This window comes from Electrophorus electricus, chromosome 6 (genome assembly GCF_013358815.1).
Source record: "Electrophorus electricus isolate fEleEle1 chromosome 6, fEleEle1.pri, whole genome shotgun sequence".
Classification (NCBI taxonomy): domain Eukaryota; kingdom Metazoa; phylum Chordata; class Actinopteri; order Gymnotiformes; family Gymnotidae; genus Electrophorus; species Electrophorus electricus.
In genome coordinates, this window is record NC_049540.1 from 14,165,210 (window position 1) to 14,187,858 (window position 22,649).

Genomic DNA, 22,649 nt, shown 5'->3' on the forward strand with positions numbered 1-22,649 from the left:
GGTATTTTTCCTTTATTGTTTTTTTTTCTTTGCGCTACAGAAACGCATTTGGCCTAGACTTCAAAATACATTTAAAAAAAAAAAATGCAACATACATATGCATTACTTTTTAAATGAATATTATAGAATAGATTTACACATTGTATCTTGATCATGATAAAACTTTAACATAATTTAAACTCCAAGTTACTTATATCAAAGTAAAATGGACATCTTAAACAAATGTGCAAAATATGACATCAAAATGGGCTCAAAATGCTAACTATAAATGCCACTATTGAGAGCTTTTATGATCTCACTTTTCACTGTTCATTAACTGTCTAGCACTCGGTAGAATGTGAAAGAAAAGAGTATGGCCTGTGGTGACTGATCAGGAAACCATCTGTAGAAATGTGTCTCTATAGCAAATCTCAGATGAAGGCAATTGGTACTCGCTATTACCCGTTCAATACTGCCCTCTTGTGGACAGTATCAGTGAGTAGGAGAAAAGGGGACAAACTGAGAACGGTAAGAAGCACAGAACTGGTAAATAAGAAGTAAACAGCAAAACATGAAATAACCTGAGGTCTGAGAGATGCTTGTAGCATAGCTTTATAAACACTGTTGCAATGGTAATTGGCCTTTTGAAGCGCTTCTGCACTACTCGTACAGGACTGGGTAATAAAGTCTTGTTCCATTTTGTCTCATAACTCCTTGTTACGTCGAGGAATAACTATCTTCCGATATGTCCGTCTCTCTGAGATGTTACGCCTCACTTTCACAATCGGTGGAGGAGCTACTTCTAGCTCGAGAGATGGACTGGAATGAGATCGCATCATCCCTCCATCGATCTCATCATCCTCCTCATCTTCCATGGCGATTCCTTTCCACAGCTCTTTGTCAAAATGAGTAAGGTCTGTCCCACTAGCTGTTTCTGAAGACTTGCTGAGTGTCTGCCAGACCTCCAGTATTTGAACATAAGTCTCATAACGACATCTCTGTAAAGAGAGCAAGAGAACAAGTATAAATATGTTCTCACCCACATAACAAATACACAAAAGTGAGAGAAAGTATTTCATATTAGTATAACATTTAGATTTATGCTACCCATAAAATGTGCTTAAATTATGTGTTAAATTAAAAAGTTAAATTAAAATGTGCTTAAAAGTCCAAACCTCATGTTGTAGATACTCCTCTCTGAGTCTGTGCTCCTCCATTTCTCTGGCTTTCTTGCGGCCCTCTGGCACCCCCTGCTGTAGTGCATTCAGGTCCTCTTGAAAGGACTGCAGCGAGGCTGCATGAGACTGCAGCTGCTTCTCCTATTCACACAAAAGGACATTTGTATCACACAAAAGAAGCACACTGACGCCATCAAAACTCCTTCATCGGAGTGAAAGCTTTAATGTCTTGAAGATGGTAGGCAACCAGAGTGAGTGCAGACTGAGTTGCAGGTAGGATGGGCCTGCAGAATCTCCTCTGAGAGCCTACAGCTGCAGGAAACGGAGGAGAGGAGTATAAAGCCGACACCAGGTTAAGTCGGCCAATCCACGAGTTCATCTGCTCTGTTGACCTAAAGAAGGCAGTAGGAGAACATGACATGCTTAGCTTAATCAGCACACCACATTGCATGTTGTGGGGTTGTGCTGGACATGCTCAGCATGCTAGGACACTCACGCTGCCTCAAAGAGGAAGACCCTCCAGTCAGCGGTTTGCAGGCGGAACACATGAGGTCTCTTGGTGTAGTCCTGCGCTCTCTCAGCCAGGGCATGATGAATACTAAGCACCTCCTCGGAACTCTGCCAATCCTTTCTGTATTCATCCTGAAAGATATGAGAGAGAGAGAGAGAGAGAGAGGAGATGAGCCAGCATTACGCTTCTGTTCCACAATATGCCATTATACTATAAAACAATATATACAACAACACATACCTTCTGTAAGTAGAGCACCATTCCTTTAAGTACTGCATAAAAAATCTTCCAACTTCTCTTTCCCCAAGGAGCTGTCATAGAGTGTAAAAAAAATTCATATTATTATGAATTTTAATGATTTAAAACCAAGTAATTTCTCATTAAAATTAATGACCTAACTAAATCACCAAAGTTGAGGAACGATATTGCAGGACTTTGCTGATTAATGGCTCTACAGCAACTACACAGATGTTCTTGCTCACTTACTGCGCTTGCCATCTATGTCAGCATGTGCTTTGCGCTTCAAGAAGCCTTTCTGGAAAACGGTAGCCTTCTTGTCATGTGCGATGTCCTGGAATGGGTTGCTCTTTGAGCGAAGGGATGCATCCTGATCCGATTCCGGGTCCAAGCTCATTGATTTCACCAGATACGTCTCCTCGCTAGGAAGAAAGACAAGATAGAAGATGAGAGGAGGAAATAGCACAAGAAATATGTCTGAAAGCAGCAAGCAAAGGTCAACTCACACTGCCCACTCAAGCTGGTGATTCTTGATCGAGTTGTAAAGCGTCTGAAAAATATTTTGAAGAAAAGATTAGTCATTACAATAAAAAGGGGGGGAAATGTCAGTTTAAAAAAAAAAAAAAAAAAACAAACTTTCAACCTAAGGTGCTTCATCTTCACCAAGTCTTGGTCTGTACTATGATCTTCATATGTATACATCAACTCAAAGTATGTAATTCAGTTATTTCCTTGCGAGAAAGAATAGATTTGAAAGCTCCTGAGAATTCCAGAACTGCATATAAAATGTTATTTAAGTACACTTGATATGAACAATTCCTCTCACCTTCAATAAGTCTTTGTTGAAATTTTCTCCTTCGTTCATCCCATTCAGATTAGACACAAAGTCAGTAAAGGACATCGCTTTGCCAACATTCTGATGAAAATACAGACATGTAACTTACACAGGACCAACAAATAGCCAGTAGGAAGAGTGCATTTGTATAGCTTAACGGAAGCCTACAAAGTTAAACCCCAAAATGATTGCGTCAGGAGTCCTGTAAAAAGCATGTTCAAATTGCCCGCTGCATTTCTGAAGTCAGACGTACCTGTCCATGCAGGTCTGTGTTAAGCAGCATCAAAGCACACGTGAGCGTGTGCACGGCCCCAGCTGAATTATACATGTCAGCGTTGCACTGCTGGTAGCGGTTAGAGAAACATTCCAGGACCCGCTCCCTCTCCTGAGACTCGCCAATCAGAACCACCTCATTCAGAAAGGACCTGAAGCAGGAATGTGACTCACAGAAGTGAGAACAGGAGGCAACTCACAATTTATGAAACAGTTTAAGGCTGAATTTATATTAGAATCTTTCTGCTGAAATTTACTGAGTACTAAATCTCTGAAGTCTAAGGATCTCACCGAATAGCTTCATCCAGGTTTTGGTTTGTGAAGTCAAAGAACTTAAGGTACTCCTCACCAACAGCACGACTGAAGTCATTGCTAATAAAAAAAAACAAAAAACAAAAAACAACAAGGCTACATGAGTGGAGCAAGTGGTAAGTCCAAGGGCTATCCTCAAGAGTCCTTAACATTGACTCACTCTTTGTCCAGATGTTGGACCACATCTGTACGCTGAATATTCTCAAGCCTGTAGAGTCTCTCAGCAAGCTTGCGGGCCTTCTCCCTGTCCGTAACCTGTGCGTTGCCGTTCTCATACAGAACCACAGGTTCTACAGACTCTGGCATCAGTGGTGTCTGTAGAACCTGTCTCTCTAGTTCTTCCTCACTGGAGCATTCATTTTGTTTTGATTGTTTAGAAAGTTTTTCCTCATGAGAAATGTCTGATTCATCGGAATATTCCAAGGGTTTTTTCTCAACAGAAAACTCAGATTGTTTTGACAGCTCAGAAGATTCTCTCACACTCAAGATTTTTGATTCATTTGGCTGTCTTGAGGGTTCTATTTCAGAACATCCAGATTGCTTGAAGTCTTCTATGAGCTTCTTATCAAGTGAATCTTCTTGATGTTTTGACTGTTCACATTGTTCTACCTCATCTGAAGAATTGTACTGTGCTACCTGATGTGAGGGTTCTATTCCTGTTAGCCATTCTATTTGTTGTGTATCTTCAGGAGGTTCCATTTCAAGTGAGCTTTCTACATGCCCACCACATATCTGTTCCTCTGGCCTGCAGACCTGCATGGATTCTTGCAGCTTCTCATGTTGTAATTGCTCCAGCTGAGCCATTTCATTACTGGTCATATCCAGTGTTGCAACAGATATGACTTGCTGTGACTTGTCAGAATTTCCTGTTGTCTCTAACTGTTCTGATTGTGATAACTCTGGATCCATCTTTGGCTTCACCATTTCAGAATCTATTTCCTCTATCGATTGCTTAGCACCACAGGGAAATTCAGGTGGCAGCTCTGCCTTTTCACCTGATGCTGCAGTACTGGACGGATGCGTTTGATTGGACCTTTCCATTAAGTTAGGCTCCTCAGTTTGCTGTGAATGGTCTTCTTCTAAATTTTGGCCAGCTGTTCTTGAATGGTGTTTAGAATCTATGTCCTCTTCATAATGGCAAAGATCATTTTCACTACTGCCACGTCTCTCCCTGCCTTCCTCGGAGTAAAGCTCCATGCATGCGTTTGTTGTTCCTGCGTCCCCCAGTGATTGCTTAGCTTCTGCTGCTGTGTCTTTTATGTTTTTGTTTTTCTCTTCCAGAGCATCCGAGCTCTCAATGCAAAACTGGATCTCTGAGTCCTCGCTGCTGACATTGCTTTGTATTTTTTCAAAATTCTTATCAAATGTTCCAGATCCATTATCTTCACTGGCCACTGATGTCCGTGAAGTGTCTAAAAATAATGGAGAAGAATAGACAAACACACTTTCAAGTTGACTCTTATGTGGCAGTCAGCAGTATTGTCTGAAATGCCTTTATAAAACATATACCAAAGTGTAAGCTGTACAGAAGGGCCTTTTTAAATAGTTAACTAATACATTATGAACTACCTACTCTCAGAAGAGAATAGGCAGCTGGAAAATTATAGTGGGTGCATCTAGGTTGCTTGATATACACAAGTAAAACAGGAAATTACACTGAAAAATCATCAAGTCATCATGGTCACATCATCCTATGAACAACCAAACAGCTGAGTTTTTCTAGCCACCTCACTACTGCTATCACATACAATACTCACCACTTAAATTGTGATGTTAGAGAAATTATTAAATAATTCTACTTTAATAAATGACTTCAGATTTCATTAACAGTGTAACCATTACCTTTGAATGGTGCTTGGTCCTTCTCATTTGATGGCATTATGCATACATTTTCATTCATGTCTGGTGTATGATACATCTGTAAGAAGAATAACACCTCTAAACTCATATCGTGAACTGAAGCTCACATATGCCTCTGATGTCAGAGTTGGAAATCTCCCTTGACAGTAACTGCTAAAAATCTATACATATTTGACTTGTTTAACCAGTACATACTGTGTTTCAAAAAAATTATGCCCTAACCTTAATGTGTTTATTGAGTATCAGTCTCATAGCTGATAACTACTTTTGCTAGTTAAAGTCAAATCTCAATCATATAATGCTCCTTTTATATATGCAAGTTTAAACATGTAACAAGCATTTTTAAAATAGAAAATACAAAGAATGAAAGCTAGTATTTACATTTCTATAGTATTAAATAAACATTGAGAGATTAATATATTTCTAGCAGTCATATTAAGAAGTACTACTTTAGAAACCAAACCACACAGACCTTCCTGTTTGGCTGACATACCTGGGAGGAGTCATCTTGGGCTTTTGCAGTTACATTTGGCACTTGCTGCAATACAGTGTCTGTCTGTCTATGCTCCTTCTCTGGGATCAAGACAGTAATATCCTCCTGGCTCAAGGAAGGCATGTCTGAGGACAAGGGATCAACTACCAAATCCAAGCAAGCTCCATCTCTACAGTTAATCTCATTCACAGAGCTCGAGGGCGAGGGCACATCCCATTGCACGGTAGCACAAGTCAAATGCACGCTGGGAATCCTAATGGGGTACACTGTCACAGACACCCCATGCTCTAAGGGTTCCGGGCCATCCGGGGGCAGTGGTCCGTCGCTTCCATCCTTGCATGCTTCTTTCTGACGTCTCTTACTCTCTTGCTCCATCCTTTCAATGTACAACTTGGCCTCCAAGTACGGCTCAGGTTGTTCTGCCTCAAACCCATCCGTTTCCTGATAGTGCGACTGGACAGGAAAAATGAGATTCCTTTCCATGATGGTGAACCTCAGAAGCTCAGGCTGCAGAGGACAGGGCAACGAGGTGTAAAGCTCGCTATTGACTCTCCTGGATGGGTGTAAGTGGGGTATCCATCTCCACATAAACGGTAACTTGGCAATTACTGCTATACTAAAAACAGACTTTGGGTTAGGGCTTTCTACAAAATTATATAGTACTTACAAACATAAATATTGGATCTCCTTTAATGTTAATTAACACTGAAAATAAAGCAATCCATTTCCCAAAAATGCACAGTTCATGCCACTTCTGTAGTACCGCACCATTTTAAGATCCATTCTTTATGATGAACAATACTATGCCAAAGTTAGCCACTGTGTGCATGTAATTCAAATACTGCAACACAGAAGACCATCTTACACAAGAATGCAGAAAAACGTGCCAGGCAGCCAGCAAGTGCAACAAATGCTAACAATTGGGTTAGGGAGCTTCAACAACTACTACTACTGTTTCAACTACTGGCTGAGCATGTAAAGGACATATTTAATACCTTAAAAAATAAAAGTTGACAATGTTTTACTCATAATGTCAACAAGATAAGAATCATTACTGACACTGTATTTTAAAAGTGAAGTCAAATCAAATTTGATTCTTTAACCAGTTATATATTCACTAAAATGTGTTCTGAACACATGAGGTTTAATGAGTAGCGTCAGTCACCACACAGCCATTGGTTACAAATTATAATTTGTAACAACTTCTGTCATAAGAGAAGGCCCCTTATCAAAATATAACTGAATCAAAAGTTGGTTTGGACTCACCTTCTTATGTCGGCATGTGTCTTAATCAAACACCCTTCTTCAGCTCAACTCCAAGAGGTGCACAACGGATGTGCTGTGCAATGACTTTCTGCACACCCGTCACCACTGAGGAACAGTTACACTTCCTGGCCATAAATATACCACTACAGAGAGCGAGAGCGAGAGCGAGAGCGAGAGAGAGACAGACAAAGAATTATATAAATATGTAGAGAGAGAGAGAGAGAGAAAGAGAGAGAGAGAGGTATTTGAAGATGGTTTGTGAGTGAGTACTTTAGTAATGTCTCTGGTGAGTTTATAAATTGGCATTTAGGACTAAGAGACCTTATCATTAAGGGCTCTCTAGGACATGTACCACCCCCATAAAACCACACTCTGAAGCTAATATCTCACTCACCCAAAATGTGCTCTACTCACATCATTTAACCCACATCCGGGTCCATTCTCCTCTTCATTTCCTGCTGGTACTCATCTCGCCTCTTCCTGTAGAATATGAGCACTTACGAGTTAGTTGTCTTAATGATTATTCAATACCTCAACCAGTTGCTGTCAACAAAGGACAGAAGATAGATGTCAGGTTCAGACCAGTTTCTTGACGTCGAACAATGCTCGTTTGTTTGATCTTTGTGTTTTCTTTAGTTGCCCTGTCATAGGCTGATCTCACAACAGTCACTGGTGCGGTCTGAGTGTTCTAACACCACAGGTCAGAAATAGGCTTAATAATGAAAATGAAGTCCAAAACAGGTGTGTAATGCCTTAAGACTCATAAGAATCAAACTATTTTATCCTTACGGTATAAGAGTAGTCTGGTGAATTAAGGAAAAAGCTATAGGGAACTGAAAGTTGGAGGCAGGGCTACAGTATCTAACAAAAACGTAATTATGCAAACTGCCTTATTTTTATATTGGTGAGTAATCATGGACCAATAATGTCTAACACATAAGCAGAGTGTATTGGCCTAAATTATACTGCATAGCAAAGCTAGACCACATCATAAGATGATGTCTTTGAAATAGACTGCAAAAAATCAAAGCAAGTTGAGTTTGAAATATAAATTGTTTTACTTACCTCAGGTCACAACATAAGGCATATGTGTCTACTAATATGAACAAATAGAGGCAGAGTAACAGAGCTGGAGATGCCAGTTTTGCAAATAAAATACACTGTAAGAGCTACAGCTGAATTCGTTAGATGCTAACTACTTTAGATGCTCTTGATCTTTGTCTATATAATCCTCAGTCATGGAAGCTACCAAGTAATGAAAACAAATTCTTTACAAACAGCTATGCTGAAACATGAGGTGCCTTTCAGAAGTCACAAAGTTGATTCGAATTGGTCATCTATAGTTTATTCATTCACTGTGCTTTCCATTCACGATTATAATTCAGATATGTACGCAATTATATTCATATTATACGGATTTTTCTATTCCGATTATGGTTTCGATAAACATTCAGAGATTTAGCCGTGGAGAACTGTGGGAAGAAAACGTGAACGAAAGAAGACACCTGGCCGGCGTTACCTATTTACAAAGGCGGAAAGATACCTGGAATCATGGAGCCTCAGTTACCGCCCATTCTATTTTCTTGCTAGAGCGCCCCCATGTCTGAGGTGCATATTAGTACAATATTTAGATAGGCACACATTTAGCTTCAACTTTAGGGGGACGCATTGTTGGGGCTTACATATGATTACAGTCTCACTCTAAATTGGACGGAACGCTGTAGACAAATATCAGAAAACTATTTGTATCAGAGTGGGGTGAAAGTAGTAGAGTGAGGCGTCTGAACTGAAGACCCATAACGCTTCATTTCATATCAAAAGCGTTACGTGTAATCTGAATATAAATTTGTATCTTTATACAATTATATTCAAGTTGCAACATAAACAAAGACACGCCATGCCGTATAATAACAGTGTTTATACAAAGTCTGAATTTATGTCTACGCATGAGCGTGAGGCTGCTAAAAATGTCACACGGGGGAATATCATCGTCGGTTGTCAGTCACAACGCAAGCAAATATATATATATATATATATATATATATATATATATATATATATATATATATATATATATATATATATATATATATGAAAGGGGGACAGTTTAATCCTGTCATCAAACCGTGTTTTCAAAAGAGTTATGGTTTCACTTTTGTTTCCGCTACTGGTGAAGCAATCATGGCACGTTTAGAAAAAAAAAAAGCAATGAATAAATTTTTTTTATTTGGGCTACAAATCCTGGGAGAAATGTAAACCTATGTAATCTTATATCATTATACACAACGTAAGCCATTGTTGATCAAAAGAGTCCAAAGGCGCTGGACGTTAACATTATTTGGTTGCAGTAGCTCTCCAAACCTTAAGGAGCGACCTCACAGTTTGAGATAAACTGGTTTACGTACACGACAACTGTAGAACAAGTGAAGCTTCAGGTTGCTTGCAACACCTTACGAATATTCACAAAATTCACAAACTAATATAAACAAAGTTACAAGACAGATCCATTCACCTATTCGCACTAAATTATTTGAACCGTTTAACGGTAGGTTGCGTAGAACCAAAATGTATTTTGCGGTGCCAAAGTGTCCGTGAGACCAGTAACTTCCTGCTTTGTTCCGTAGGTTAGCGTTGCTAGCTAGCTAACCATCTGAGTCGACGTAGTGTTAACCAAGAAGCAACCTTTTGAAGCCGTTGTTTGTTAGTTTGTTTTGGTTTGGATTTTGTTGTTGTTGTTTTTGGTTTACTCATGCAGAAATCACAATAATGGCGAACTCCAGAAATCTGAAAGCTTTCCTGGAGTCATCTTTAAATGAAATTTTTAAGGCGACTGTGGGTAACATATTGGACTCTGTAGATCAGACCTTGTCTGAATATCAAGGGGAAATTCGTCGAATTGCGTCAGAGAACGAGGACCTCAGGAAAAGACTGTACGCAAAAGAGGCCTTAAAAACCCATTTGAAGACAGGTATGTGAATTCGCCTTCGGTAATTTTCTAGTTAGGAAAGGAGGGCATATTTCCCTAATATGGATTTTATAAGAATAAAAATAATAATAAAAATATTATTTTGCATTGCAGAGAATGATGATCTTGCTGTTGCCAATTTGGACTTCTCAAGTCAGACTTTCATCCATAATTCAACAAATAGATCCGCACAGGAGGGTAAAAGGAGAGGGCCCAGGGGGCAGAGTGAAGACCAGATACGAACAACTAGAGACATAAAGTACAAGTTACTAATGTCATGCCCCCAATCAGAAAGTGGAACATCTCAGATAGACAAACACCTGTCTAATACCACATTATCTTATGTAAAGACTGACCCTGACTTTGGAGATGAGTCAGCCATCAACCTCTCAATGGATCGGTCCCCTGACAACTTTATAAATAAGTGCATTAAAGTAGAAGATACTGAAGAAACCTTTGTTGAATCTGAATGTTACAGTCAGTTTGGATCTCCCTTTGACCACTTGAGAGACAGTGATGGTGAGGTCAGGGTAACCATTGTGTCTGAAAAGCACTTGACTAGTGCTATAAGTGAAGGTAACGAGAGTGATGTTGGGAACCTGGAAGCAGAGAGTTCAGCTCATAGTGTATCTGCCACAGATGCTAAGGCTCCAGCTGATGATGCTGACCTGGTGGGGGATTGTGCTGATGTTGGAGTGGCTACAGAATCGGAGGAGGGACATACTGAAATGCTCCCATGGACAGAATCCGCAAACTCAAGAGAACTGAAGCAAAGCAAAAACTTTCACTGCGCTCTCTGCAACAAGAGCTTCAGCCGCATGGCTTCGCTCAACATCCATGCCAGGACTCACAGCTCTGAGAGGGCACACAACTGCAGTTTCTGTGGCAAGGGGTTTAGCCGAGCTGACTTGCTGAAGAACCACAAGCGCACCCACACAGGAGAACGGCCATTCACATGCAACCTGTGTGGAAAGAATTATGGCCATCAGGGTCAGCTCCGGATCCACAAACGAATCCACACCGGTGAGAAACCATACTGCTGTCCACACTGTGGCAAGCGATTCAATGAACATAACCAGCTCAAAGTGCACCTACGAACTCACACAGGGGAACGGCCATACACATGCAGTGTATGCGCCAAGACCTTCACCAATGCCGGCAACCTAAGGATTCATGTCAGAATTCACACAGGCGAGAAGCCATATTGTTGCAGTCAGTGTGGAAAGCGGTTTAATGGCATGGGAGACCTCAAAACACACTACCGCATCCACACGGGCGAGAGGCCGTACCGCTGCGACCTGTGTGCAAAGACCTTCAGTCAGGCTGGCCACCTGACCATCCACAAGCGCATGCATACGGGCGAGAAGCCGTACAGCTGCACTGAGTGTGGCCGGAGCTTTACGGTGGCCAGTAGCCTCAAGCTTCACCAACTGACCCACACTGGGGAGAAGCTGTACAGCTGCCCCCACTGTGACAAAAGCTTCAGCAGACTGGGACACCTCAGGAGACACGAGCAGCTCCACTCCAAAGAGGACATCCATGTGTGCACTGAGTGCGGGAAGAGGTACACGAATGAGTCATCACTCAGAAAACACCAGAAGCTACACACTGCAGATGATATGAAAAATTCAGAATTGGGAAATTAATAATTGAGATGTCACAGTAGTTAAAGTGGTAACACTGCTACATACAAAATATCATTTTACTACTTCACAAAGCCATCAGCTCAACACTAATTTGTTTGCTGAGGAGCATCCCGTGAATGGTCCCTAACTTAATATTTAGTATTCAGTTATAGAGACAATTTAAATCAACTAGGCTAACAACAAACAAAAAACATTTAAACTGTTACTATTAAGGGAAGCATTTTGTTCCTTATCACAAAGTAACTGTTAGCTGAGCATTACTTCATTACTAACTATTAATTGGCAGTTTTTTTTTTCAGACCTATTTTCACTTTTAAGAAATGACATTTTGCAATTCTATTTCTGTAATATTGTTCTGACATTATAAGGTCATTGAGAATAATTTTTGTATAAACAAGAATAATTTCAGTTTAAAAATACCAACCTGTTATGTCCTCCACAATTCCACTTGATGCATATTATGTGGGAAACTGGAGTACTGTGGAAGATCAGGCCTTGCAGTTTGCAAATGAGAGAAATCTTATAGGCCCCTACCAGATTTTAGTTATTGTTAAGCAAGTTACTATTTTGGATGGAGCATTTTGTTAATCTGTTTGTGAGTCCTGTGTTTGAAAACCTTTGAAACTGTATACACAGTAGTTTGAGGTTCTGTCTGCAGAATATTTTAGGTGGGTTATAATTGATATCGTAATTACATGATGGCAAGTATAATGTGTATGTTTTGAACTGTCATTTGAACTGTACTTTAATGATTCAGTGTACATGTTATTTGATATTTGTTCAAGGCTCAACCAGGAATTGTGGCAGTATCATGAGAGCTTGACACTCTGAAAGTCCCGGGAGAATGATAAACATGGGTACTGTGGTTTTGCAGAATCATCATTCATTGTCTGTTGTTTGCTGTGATGAACAATGATGTAATTTGTAGGGTCTTCAGATTGGCACTCTTACATTTAGCCATGATTCCTAGGTGAGAAATGGATGCCATGCCCACTGGAATTAGTTGAAATTCTCCATTAAGAATGAAAATAAATTGAGTAACTGATGTAGTGAAGTGTGACTTAAATTAAGCATGGAATGTAGTAAGGCATTTTACACCTGTGCATAGTCCTTGGAGTTAGCAGAACCAGATTTGGACATTACCACAGGAGATGTGATTTTTCGTGTATGGCCTACTACTTATAGCTAACAATGAATTATAATGAATGTGATCTTTTTAATTTGTTGTAATTTAACACATTAAAGGGATATTGTCTTGTGTATCTGCTGCATTTTGACAGTCTTGTGGTCCCTGGATTGTAATGATGATAATTCAGATGGATCAACTTTTACAAAACCAAAGGCCATAAATCTTTGAAACGTCTGCTGTTCTAATGTATGTATTTTTGTTTGAGTGATTGTTTTTCATTTAAGCATTTTTAAAGCTTATTTTAGAGCTATTCTCTGTGTTCCTGTTTGTGTATATAAAGGAAGCAGGTTATACATTTTTTGAAGTTTATCTTTAATCCTGTAGTAAATACATTGGAATTAAATTGGACAGGAAAAACTTTACCTTTGCAGTAAGAATTTCCAGGTCTCACGCAGCTACAATGAGAAACAATGTGTAGACTTCATTTATTTGGATTAATGCTATAGAATATTGACAAAATATACTGTCACTTTAAGGTGTGCAGAATACTGTATCTATTGCACAGTAATCCTGAAATGTTAGATATTAAAGTGCACCATCAAATAAATTATGTATGTGCGCACACATATATTAAGTAATGTTTATTTGCGCATAGTGTAAATTAAATGTATTATAAATGTCCTAATATAATTGAATGGTTTTGCATTTATTCCTCTCTCTTATGGTTTAATGATGCCCTCTAATCAACAGCCAAACCAAGAGTTGTCAAATGTTATAAATGTAATTGTAATTTATGTTAGAAGTAATGTTTTTTTTAATGGATTATTTCTACTAAAACCATACCAAACTGCAAATTTTCTTTGTAATTAAAAGGTGGTTCAAATTTGAGGGTTATTTGGGGTAACAAAAAAATGAAGTGTTATGTAATTTTATTGCAAATGATCAGATTTGTTCTGTCTGTGCTGCTTAGGACTTTTAAGACCATGCAGCGATAGTACGGTCAGTAATTAAATAAAAATAATAGCTGGTAGAAAATGACTTGTTTCCTCTATATTTCAGTCAACTTGCAACTACTCTTTAACAGTGTATAGAGAACACAGGATACAGCTGTGTTAGGGTTTAGTGAAATCACCTGGGCTCAATGCACAGTGTTTTAGCAACAATCATAAAATAACTACAAACAGTACTCACTAAACATCAGATGTCTGAGATGGAATTCTGGGAGTGCAAAATGTTTATTATCTAGAATTTAAAACAAATCTGACCACAAAAGAAATATCTATATTCAGCATAGTTGTGCAAACAGATAATAAAATATCTTAATATTCCTCTGAGAGAAATCTTAACAATTTATAGAATACACAGTTGATGCCTCAGCCACGATTATATTGTCAGTCTTTTTAGTGATGCAACACTTACAACAGCACGCTGTGCATTTTGGCTTCTCTTTGGACAAGTACAGCAGGGGCTGAATGCTACTGCTGATGTCCATGAAGCCAAAGGCTATGTAGTGGATGTAACACATGAACACTTCCTGGGAGAAATAGGCCTGGAATGGAAAGAGAGCTACAGGTGGAAAGTAGTTGAAGACAATGATGGCCAGAATAATGAGAACTATCTTAAAAGCCCTCTTCTTGACTGGGTGCATGTCGTCGCGGCCTGGCCTGGACAGCCTTAGCGCCCAGAGGATGGAGATGTTGCAGAACACCATGAAAGTAAATGCTGCCAAGATCATGGCTGTGAAGGCCTTGTGGAAGTTTGGGATGATGCAGATGCACTTGGCCACGGCGTAGGCCAGGGTGGTGACCCAGACAGCGGCAGCGCAAGTGGCCCGGTATCGCCGCCCCTTCAGGCGGTTGAAAGTTATTGGGTGAAGCACAGCCATGTAGCGGTCAAGGCAGATGCATGAGAGGAATAGTGGCGAGGAGTCCTTGATGCCGTAGAAAAAGCGCAGGATGTACCAGGTACTGTTGGTGGTCAGGTAGACCAGGCTAGCCAGCTCCAGCGGCAGGATGAGGCAGAAGAACATGTCCAGCACAGCCAGGTGCATGACGAAGATGTCTGAGGTGGATGAGTCACCATTGTTCTTGTGAATGAGCCACAGCACCATCAGGTTGGCAGGTATGCCCAGGAACATGTTGACAAACTGCAAACCCAGATAGAAAAGGATGACTTCAGGCAGGTCTCTGCACTCCTCATATATGGTCTGGTCTGCTGCAGAGGCGTTCAGGGACCGGCGACTGAGTAGCAGAGAGTTATTGATGTAGCTTGCGATCTCCATTCTGCTTCACCTAAAGGAGTGGATTGTGCGGACTCCAACCCAGGATGCTGGATTAAAAAGCAAAGAATCACACATGGTGCTACAGCTCTTCTGATAAATTTAGTGTCTGTCACTAAAATGTTTCAAAAAGAGTTGAAAAGCCAAGACTCCCAGCATATTTTTTAAACAAATTCTATCAAAAACCTCTTCTTATAGATAAAAAGCAATTGAGACATTATCTATCAACAAACTGAAGCTTACGCATGCAGAACCTTTATATTACTAAACATGCCTACCTGTCAGGTTTCTCTGGCTGATACACAAAGACAATTTTGCTTTGGCTTGTGATATCCATGCAAATGAATGAAAATAAACCCACTAACCATTTTCATGGCACATTTACATGTAACCATAAGCATATCCAGACAAGGACTTGTGTCCATGGGCTTTCTGTTTCAAAACATAAACCACTGTCTGACTTTCAGTCCTGACATTCTGTGAACAAGGACTATCATTATCTGTAAAAGCTGTTTCATCATAATATCTACACTTTTGTAAGTTGCTCTCGATAAACGTGTATGCTAAAGCTTATAAATGTAAATGTAAATCTACATTGGTGGTTGGACCTACCTATTTCTGCATGTTACACTTGTAATTAGATGCAAGTTACAGCATACACTTGTATTGTTTCTTAGATAAATAAGAGATGACCAGCTTAAATCCTTGGCATTCCTAAAGGAGAGAGAAACAAGCAGAAGAAGCTTCAGTCTCACCAGTATTATGAGGAATATCCCTTTTCTGACGTCCACATATGGTGACACGATATTCAGCTTCTGTTGGGTGCAAATCACCTGTTTAGAATAAGCTCAACTGAGTATCTGTCATAGGACCATAGCCCCTCACGTAGCCGGTGCGGAAGACAACCCAGGACCCATGATTCAACACCATAGGGACCGGGATTACCCAATCATAGTGAAGTCTGTTTCAGAGAGGGGGGACATGGAGATGGTCCAGGCCCTCACACCATAGACATTATTTTCACTCTGTAATGCATAGACTCACACATTCGAACACAAATTCACTAATTTCTTTTTGCCTATTTTTGACTTGACCAGTTATTGAGCATATGAAAAGAGAGACTGCATTGGTTAATTTGGAGAGCATGTTCTAGCAAGTCCTCATCGTTCACACCGATCAGTAATGATGCAATTTGCCATTGAAGCCTGACGGAAATTTGGAAGTAAACAACTGATGCAACTATCCGGTGGTACACTCCTGAAATTCAGTGTAACAAAGTGTAATGTGTTACATGAAGGTGATGAAGCTGGCTGGCTGTTTGATTTCAGTTTTGAAATACATCAGTGACAAGGGGATTACTGCTGTTTTTCAAATAGGTCTGCTTAGCTTGGCCTTTTTCTTTTGTGTGAAAGTCCACTGCACCTCTTCAAGCATCTTGCTGCGGTATTCTAAAAGTACAAAAAACAATATGTCACACAAGACTTTGTAAATGAAGTCTTTGTCAGTGTTCTCAGACTTCTCAAAATAAAAAACAAATCACAGGATGAAGTTTACCACAGACACAGTTGAAACCCAATCAAGTATTTCCACCATACTTGAAAGTGTAATTTAAAGACTTAGACTTATTTCAAATTCAGAAATTCAATATACCATGCGTATTATGCACATTATGAGTATTTACACATGCTGTTTTATGGAATGTTAAATTAAATCCAAGGAACCTTTCTTGCCTCAGTGCTTTTATACCTATATAATGAGAGATTTACATACTGTCATTATGTTCTGTACTGAGCAGTAAAACCTGACAATAAAATGAATCCATACACAGCTGAGCAAATACTACCAGCCAGCTTGTTTGTTTCAAATTAATTTGTTTATTGATACAAGATGATGAATACAGTTCATAGTAGTTACATCTACATAATTTCACAATGTCATATCTGGGGTAAATAAGCCTACCAAAAATGAGATTATAAGGTCAAGGGCCTTGTTCACTTAAAATTGGAGCGAAGGAGATTTAGGAGGGAAGTGATTTGGTGTGGCTTTGAGGAGATGGTGTTACAAACCTGAACAGTCCACTGTTTGGGTGTCAGTACAACTGGTCCTTCTGTCAGGGTTATATGCCATCTAGCACTCTCTAAATTAAAATAGGATAGGACACAGTGTAACATAATGGACCCTGAAAAGCCAGTCAGTGCAGACAGAGCAAGGTGACTAATCTGGGTCATCTCTCTCAGATAAATGTAATTTCTCTTCTTTTATTAGTCCTAAATAACAAAGGGACATATTAAAATCAGGAGTAAATGAAGCCCATTGATCTGATACTGGATTCACATTTTCTCCCCAAACTATATGTGAAGAAGGCCAATTATGATACAGTATAAGGATAAATAAAAGTGCATAGGTGGAGGGTGGTATTGTGCACACACACATAGGGTGTACACATTCTGAACAAGCACACCAGACAACAAGTAAGAATACATGTAGAAATTGCATCAATCTATACAGGTGGCTGGCAATGAGGAATGAGGTAGATGGCAATAAAAATATTACTTTGTAAAAATACAGTGTAGCCAGCTATAACACTGTGCAGACTAATATAAGAGACCACATAAGGGATAGTAAATTATGCAGTTAATTATTTAATTATCTAGTGCACTTCTGCGATATATAATTAGACAGAATATAGAACATTATATATACAAGGTGTGCAATATTAACTGGAGTATGTGCAATATTAGCTAAACTGTGCTACAATATGTAGTAGTGCAGGAGCAAGGGTGCAAGATGCATTATGTACAATATAAATGCAATAAAGAAATAGTAGTGTGCTATTGTTATATCCTGCCGTATTGCGGCTGTGTGCGTTTTCTTCCCTCTTTGCCTGTCAATTTCTCCAGGTTTCATAGCACCGGTCCCCTTTTTACTCCAGTCCTGGTTTTGGTGGGTCTTCCTTGGAGTTCGCTCTAGTCCAGGAGTGCCATGGTAACTCGTGTGGTATTGTGCATTATCTCCATGGGATAATGAAAGAACGTCAGGAAGCGCAGTTGCCCAGTGCTGTTCTAGATTTCCTTCACTATATTAGCTATTCTTTGACTTGCACAATTCTTGTTTGATGCCGTTTGGGCTCATTGTTCAGACTCTGAAATTCGCTTGCCCTTTTTTGTACTTCTGCTATTTGTAAAGTGTGCATAGTTGCTTATGCATCACTTGTGTATCACGCACACAGTGCTTGCGTTACATGTGTAAGCCTATGCCTCACCTTAGTTCACCTTTTGTATATATATCCCTCAGGAGTGTACAACCACCCCACAGAGCCTAGGGAGTTCCTGCTGGGAGACGTGGGTTAGTCCTGATCCCCACAGTAAATGTCTGATGTTCGTGCTGATGACGTAGGTACCGCTCACCATCACAGAGTGAGTCAGATCAGTGAACTACCATGTACAGCAATTGGATGGTTATACCACCAACCAATTAAACCACATTAACTAGCTTAAATGATGGATAGAGCGTTTACCCCTGCTGTCAGCTTTCGCAAACCAGAAGCCCCTGCTCCTCCGAACCGTAATACATGTCAGCAAAAAACTCACCCCGAATATGCAGCAGTTGTTGGAGGTGACTGACCAGTTCACAGTCATTTTCTGACCTGACTCTGGGCGCACACATGCAGCACAACATTGAGACACCCCTGGAATTACCATCAAGGAGGCACATAGGCATGTTAGTAGGCCGTCGAGGAGGAAATCAACAAGATGCCAGCCGTGGGAATTATTGAACCATGGACAGCACCTGGTCCAGGTCTACAGTGCTCACTTTATCAACACCCTCAACCTAACCAAGGGTTACTGGCAGATGTCCTTCACCCTGGAGACTTGGAAAAAGACAACATTTTGCATGACCCCTGGACCCTGACACTACTAAGCTCTTCTCTTCCATCTGCATGGTGCACTGGCAATGTTGCAATAGCTGTTTACAATTGTGCTGAGACACAGGATCACAAGGTTAAATGTAGGTCCCTGTCAGTATGGCTCACCCTACAGGTGAAAGGAAATATCATCAGATTAAAGCTGACATTATTCATGTTAGCCTCACAGTTATTGAGTAAATTCACATTTCTTCGCCAAAACAATAACCTTTCTGTTAATGCCTATTATGACCAATGGGATTTGGGATATTTAGGATATATCCAGCCAGGATGTTTGCATAATTGCCTACAGACTGATTTCCATTCAACCTCAGGGTTTCAACGGTCATGGCTGCCATGAAAGGTTGCGATAATATGTTGTGGTCAACATCTTTGTCACCATCTTTACATCCTCTGTGAAATTGCATTAGAATATTAGTACCAGTCCATGTATTTTATTAAGAGGGAAGCTCTTTCAGGTTGATAAACTTCTAAAAAGGGATATTTACAAGGCAAATCACATAAATAAGTAAAGTATAAAAATGAAAACAGGTGGTTCTGAGTATTTCTACACTTACCAATAATCTTTTTACTGACACATTTTATGAAAAATAAACCATGATTAAAGGTGTGCATAAAATAATAAACTTCAAAAAACAAAAAACATTAAAATATCTTAATCTTTTGTAATGATCTCACAAAGGAAGAAAGATCACAATATACTGAATACATCAGTGCAGGCATGTGTGAAGATATTTTAAATAGAGGGCCTGCCAACTTGGGGGGATTGCATTTTCAGTATATGAGTGCAAGTGAGTAAGCCTAGATACAGGCTACAAAAACTGCATAAAGCCTACACTACCCAAATACATATAACTGTAAGTGTAACCCTAGTTAAAAAAATAATACAATAAATATCTGAGCTGTCATGAAATAAAATTTGTCACTATTTTGTGCAAAGTAGCATCAATGAGAGTATAAGAATGCTATTTAATTTTTTTAGTTCAACCAAACATGTTTAATGTGATAAGATTTAGTTTCATGTGATTAATGTGTCAGATTTAATCTTGCGCTGCAGTGGAATCTTTGGAAGCAGAGCATTCACAACTGTTTGTAAGTTACTTTCAGCCAGCAAAAGAAAAAATGGCCAAAAATTATATATATATATATATATATATATATATATAAATAAACACACACGGTTCCTAGAAACAGTTTCTGTTTCTCTGGAATACACCGTATGTATTGGCGGTGTCAATTCTCAAATACTTAATATATGTTGCCTACAGAGATACATCATTTTGGCCAAAAATCAAGAGAGCTTCAAATCTATTGTTTTTTGTTATTGTTCATAGGGCCACAGAATTCCAAAATAATCTGCTTCAAGGGATTTCTTAACAGCAAATATTATGACTGATGTCTTTATAGTCAAAAGACATGGAGGCCTTAGCTCCACAAGCTCAGATCTTTGAATTTGCATTTCAAATTTCATGGATTACATTTCAATGTGTGATCCAAAATTAAAATCTTTCATGACACCACTGTATGCTATACTAGGTCATCACACATGTGTATGCTATCAACTGTATAGAAACATCTTCAAGTGTTGACTAGCATTTAGGTACAGGCAGAACAATAAGGTCATCTGCTGCCAATTCCTGGAAGCACATCTGAGTGAATTCCTCCAAATCATGGTAAAATGTATATATTACCTCTACATTTTTTGTTGTCATGTTGATGGATATTATTACTCAAACTCAGTGTCTACTTCTTTTAAGTAGGCAGTATGCTGTAATCTTGCACAGGCCCATTAAAGATGTATTTTAGACCTATTTATAAAACTACTGGTTATAGTTTCTTTTTTAAACATTTGTGTTATTTTAATACAAGATAAATTACCAAGACAAATTGGATATCGTGGTGGTGTCCAATCTTTTATGACATTGTGTCATAAAAGATTAGGCACTAAAAAATGCCTTGGTCAACAGCAGGTCTTATTAGAGGCATTTGCTAAGAGGAGATAAAGATCTTTATTTTCAGTGGCTGTAGCACAGTCTTCTACAGTGCTCTAGGAAAATCAAGGAGATGGTAGATTAGCTTTGACTTCATAATTGAATCAGGGAAATTTGACAATGCCGTTGGTCATGTAACGAAAAAGAAAGGTCAAAGATATGGAAAGTGTGTTAAGTGCACTACATACACATGTAAAAAATGGAGGACAGGGATCTAAAAAAAATTGACTGGCCTAAAACTGGATGTATAACAGAGCACTCAGTAAGAATGTGTCTTTGCCCCAATTAATGTAGATGCTACAATTGATATAACTGATGTCATTGTGTCTTGTATCGCAGCTTATCATCAGTATCTTTCATTAAGAGAGTTGATGAGTTGCAGTTACATAAAGCATCTTGTTTATCAGATGTTAGCCTCAATTAGGTTGAATAACACCAGTAAAAATGAGTCTAGAGGAAGGGATGTTTGTTTCTAAGAAGGATTTTCAATAGAGAACATACACTATATTGTAACTATACTAAAACTGCGTGGAAAAGACATTACTGCGACGAGGACGGAAAAAAAAAGGTTTTAAGTAAACGCAACCCGTTTAATGAAAATGAAAGTGATGTACATTAAACAGACAAACAGAAAACAAGATTAAACAGGCAGCAAAGAATTCTAGTCAGTCCATTAAACAGAACCACAGTACTCACACATAGTGAACCTGTAATATTCACATACAACCAGCACCTAAAGGCTGAACCAAAGGAGCATATTTAAATCAACAGGGGAACAAGACACAGGTGTGGAATGCTAACAAGGGGGCGTGTTGACTTGTGGGAACCGTGAACACAACCAGAAGCACGCTGACAACAAAAACAAACAGCCCCACGTGGGCAGTCCCATCACGTGGACGTAAGTGAAGAAAGCGGATCGTGACAATTAAATAAACAACTGCTGATATACCTAGGAAAATGTCATTAAATGTCTTAAATTTTCTAAAGTTAGGCAACAAGTAAGAATCAAAATCTAAACCCTAACTTTCACTAGAATTGAGGAAAACCGGTTTTAAGTGAGCACAGGTGATCTTAACAGAATGAAAATGTTAACTATGTTTTACTTTTTTTTATTGTAGCTATTGTTTCAGACCATATTTGAACGTTACTGTCAATTCTTTTATCAAAAGAAAAAAATTAGGGTGTTTAACTGAAACAGAGAGGTGAGCCTCCCTTTCAGTAGGGCAGCTAGGAATGGATGAGCCGACATATGACATTAAATGTATGTCTATAATGTGGCTCTGTGTATGTCACGAAATGGCAAAAAAACATTTTCTGACTGATACATCTTAAACGCTAATCCTAAACCCAGAACTGCAGAAAACAGGCTTTATATGAACCTAGATGTTAATGACAAAATGTTATCTGCCACTTACAGTGACATTTGTGTAAAGGAGTTGGACATGAATGTGAGCCCTTATATGACATTTAATGCCTTTAATGTCTTTAAAATGTTTCTGGATATGTGAAGACATTAACCTATATTATATTATTGGTTAGGTTGTATGTCTAAATTCAACCCTAATCCTAACATAAGAATTAAAGAAAACAGGCTGTGAGTGAGCCTAGTGGCTGATAACAGAATGAAAAATATTTATTTCTAATGTCTTTTATTGTATCCCTCAGAAATTGAATCAGACCACATTTTAAAGTTACAGATTATCAGCTCTTTTACAAAATTGAGGATGTTCATTTGAAGCTTATCTACCACTTACAGTGAGGATCTATGTCT

The 22,649-nt window shown here is 39.1% G+C and overlaps 3 protein-coding genes across 8 annotated transcripts; 1 reads left to right on the forward strand and 2 right to left on the reverse strand.

The window, feature by feature from the left end:
• Positions 1–7,737, reverse strand: LOC113588091 (PH and SEC7 domain-containing protein 4). 5 transcript variants are annotated; one of them, XM_027027131.2, is made up of 15 exons: positions 7,359–7,737; positions 6,945–7,087; positions 5,679–6,185; positions 5,168–5,243; positions 3,486–4,737; positions 3,305–3,385; positions 2,994–3,165; positions 2,732–2,821; positions 2,412–2,455; positions 2,155–2,327; positions 1,909–1,979; positions 1,654–1,799; positions 1,405–1,549; positions 1,155–1,298; positions 1–977 (listed from the first exon to the last, which is right to left on the reverse strand). In XM_027027131.2, the coding sequence occupies exons 3-15, from the start codon at positions 6,159–6,161 to the stop codon at positions 684–686; spliced, it is 3,171 nt and encodes a 1,056-aa protein (XP_026882932.2). In that variant the 5' UTR covers positions 6,162–6,185; positions 6,945–7,087; positions 7,359–7,737; the 3' UTR covers positions 1–683. The 5 variants fall into 5 exon arrangements, with proteins under 5 accessions (XP_026882932.2, XP_026882931.2, XP_026882930.2 ...); XM_027027130.2 differs by having other exon boundaries at positions 5,679–6,289; XM_027027129.2 differs by having other exon boundaries at positions 5,679–6,294.
• Positions 7,738–9,326: 1,589 nt separating this feature from the next.
• LOC113588088 (zinc finger protein 436) lies at positions 9,327–13,706 on the forward strand. 2 transcript variants are annotated; one of them, XM_027027127.2, is made up of 3 exons: positions 9,327–9,912; positions 10,024–11,473; positions 12,341–13,706. In XM_027027127.2, exons 1-3 carry the CDS (start codon positions 9,711–9,713, stop codon positions 12,384–12,386), a joined length of 1,698 nt encoding a protein of 565 aa, XP_026882928.2. In that variant the 5' UTR covers positions 9,327–9,710; the 3' UTR covers positions 12,387–13,706. The 2 variants fall into 2 exon arrangements, with proteins under 2 accessions (XP_026882928.2, XP_026882927.2); XM_027027126.2 differs by having other exon boundaries at positions 10,024–13,706.
• Positions 13,707–14,026: 320 nt separating this feature from the next.
• On the reverse strand, positions 14,027–14,965 carry LOC113588077 (proteinase-activated receptor 3). Its single transcript, XM_027027110.2, has one exon. The coding sequence runs from the start codon at positions 14,963–14,965 to the stop codon at positions 14,027–14,029; it is 939 nt and encodes a 312-aa protein (XP_026882911.2).
• Between the last annotated feature and the right edge of the window lie 7,684 nt (positions 14,966–22,649).

Excerpts from the sequence above, each read along its gene's own strand:
- LOC113588091 (XM_027027130.2), bottom strand. The coding sequence starts at position 6,266 with ATGTGGAGATGGATACCCCACTTACACCCATCCAGGAGAGTCAATAGC. Across the intron at positions 5,244-5,678 it reads CCCAAGATGACTCCTCCCAG|ATGTATCATACACCAGACAT; the intron begins GTATGTCAGCCA and ends TTCTTCTTACAG. Across the intron at positions 2,456-2,731 it reads TCAACAAAGACTTATTGAAG|ACGCTTTACAACTCGATCAA; the intron begins GTGAGAGGAATT and ends AATATTTTTCAG.
- LOC113588088 (XM_027027126.2), top strand. The coding sequence starts at position 9,711 with ATGGCGAACTCCAGAAATCTGAAAGCTTTCCTGGAGTCATCTTTAAAT. Across the intron at positions 9,913-10,023 it reads AAAAACCCATTTGAAGACAG|AGAATGATGATCTTGCTGTT; the intron begins GTATGTGAATTC and ends TTTGCATTGCAG.
- LOC113588077 (XM_027027110.2), bottom strand. The coding sequence starts at position 14,965 with ATGGAGATCGCAAGCTACATCAATAACTCTCTGCTACTCAGTCGCCGG.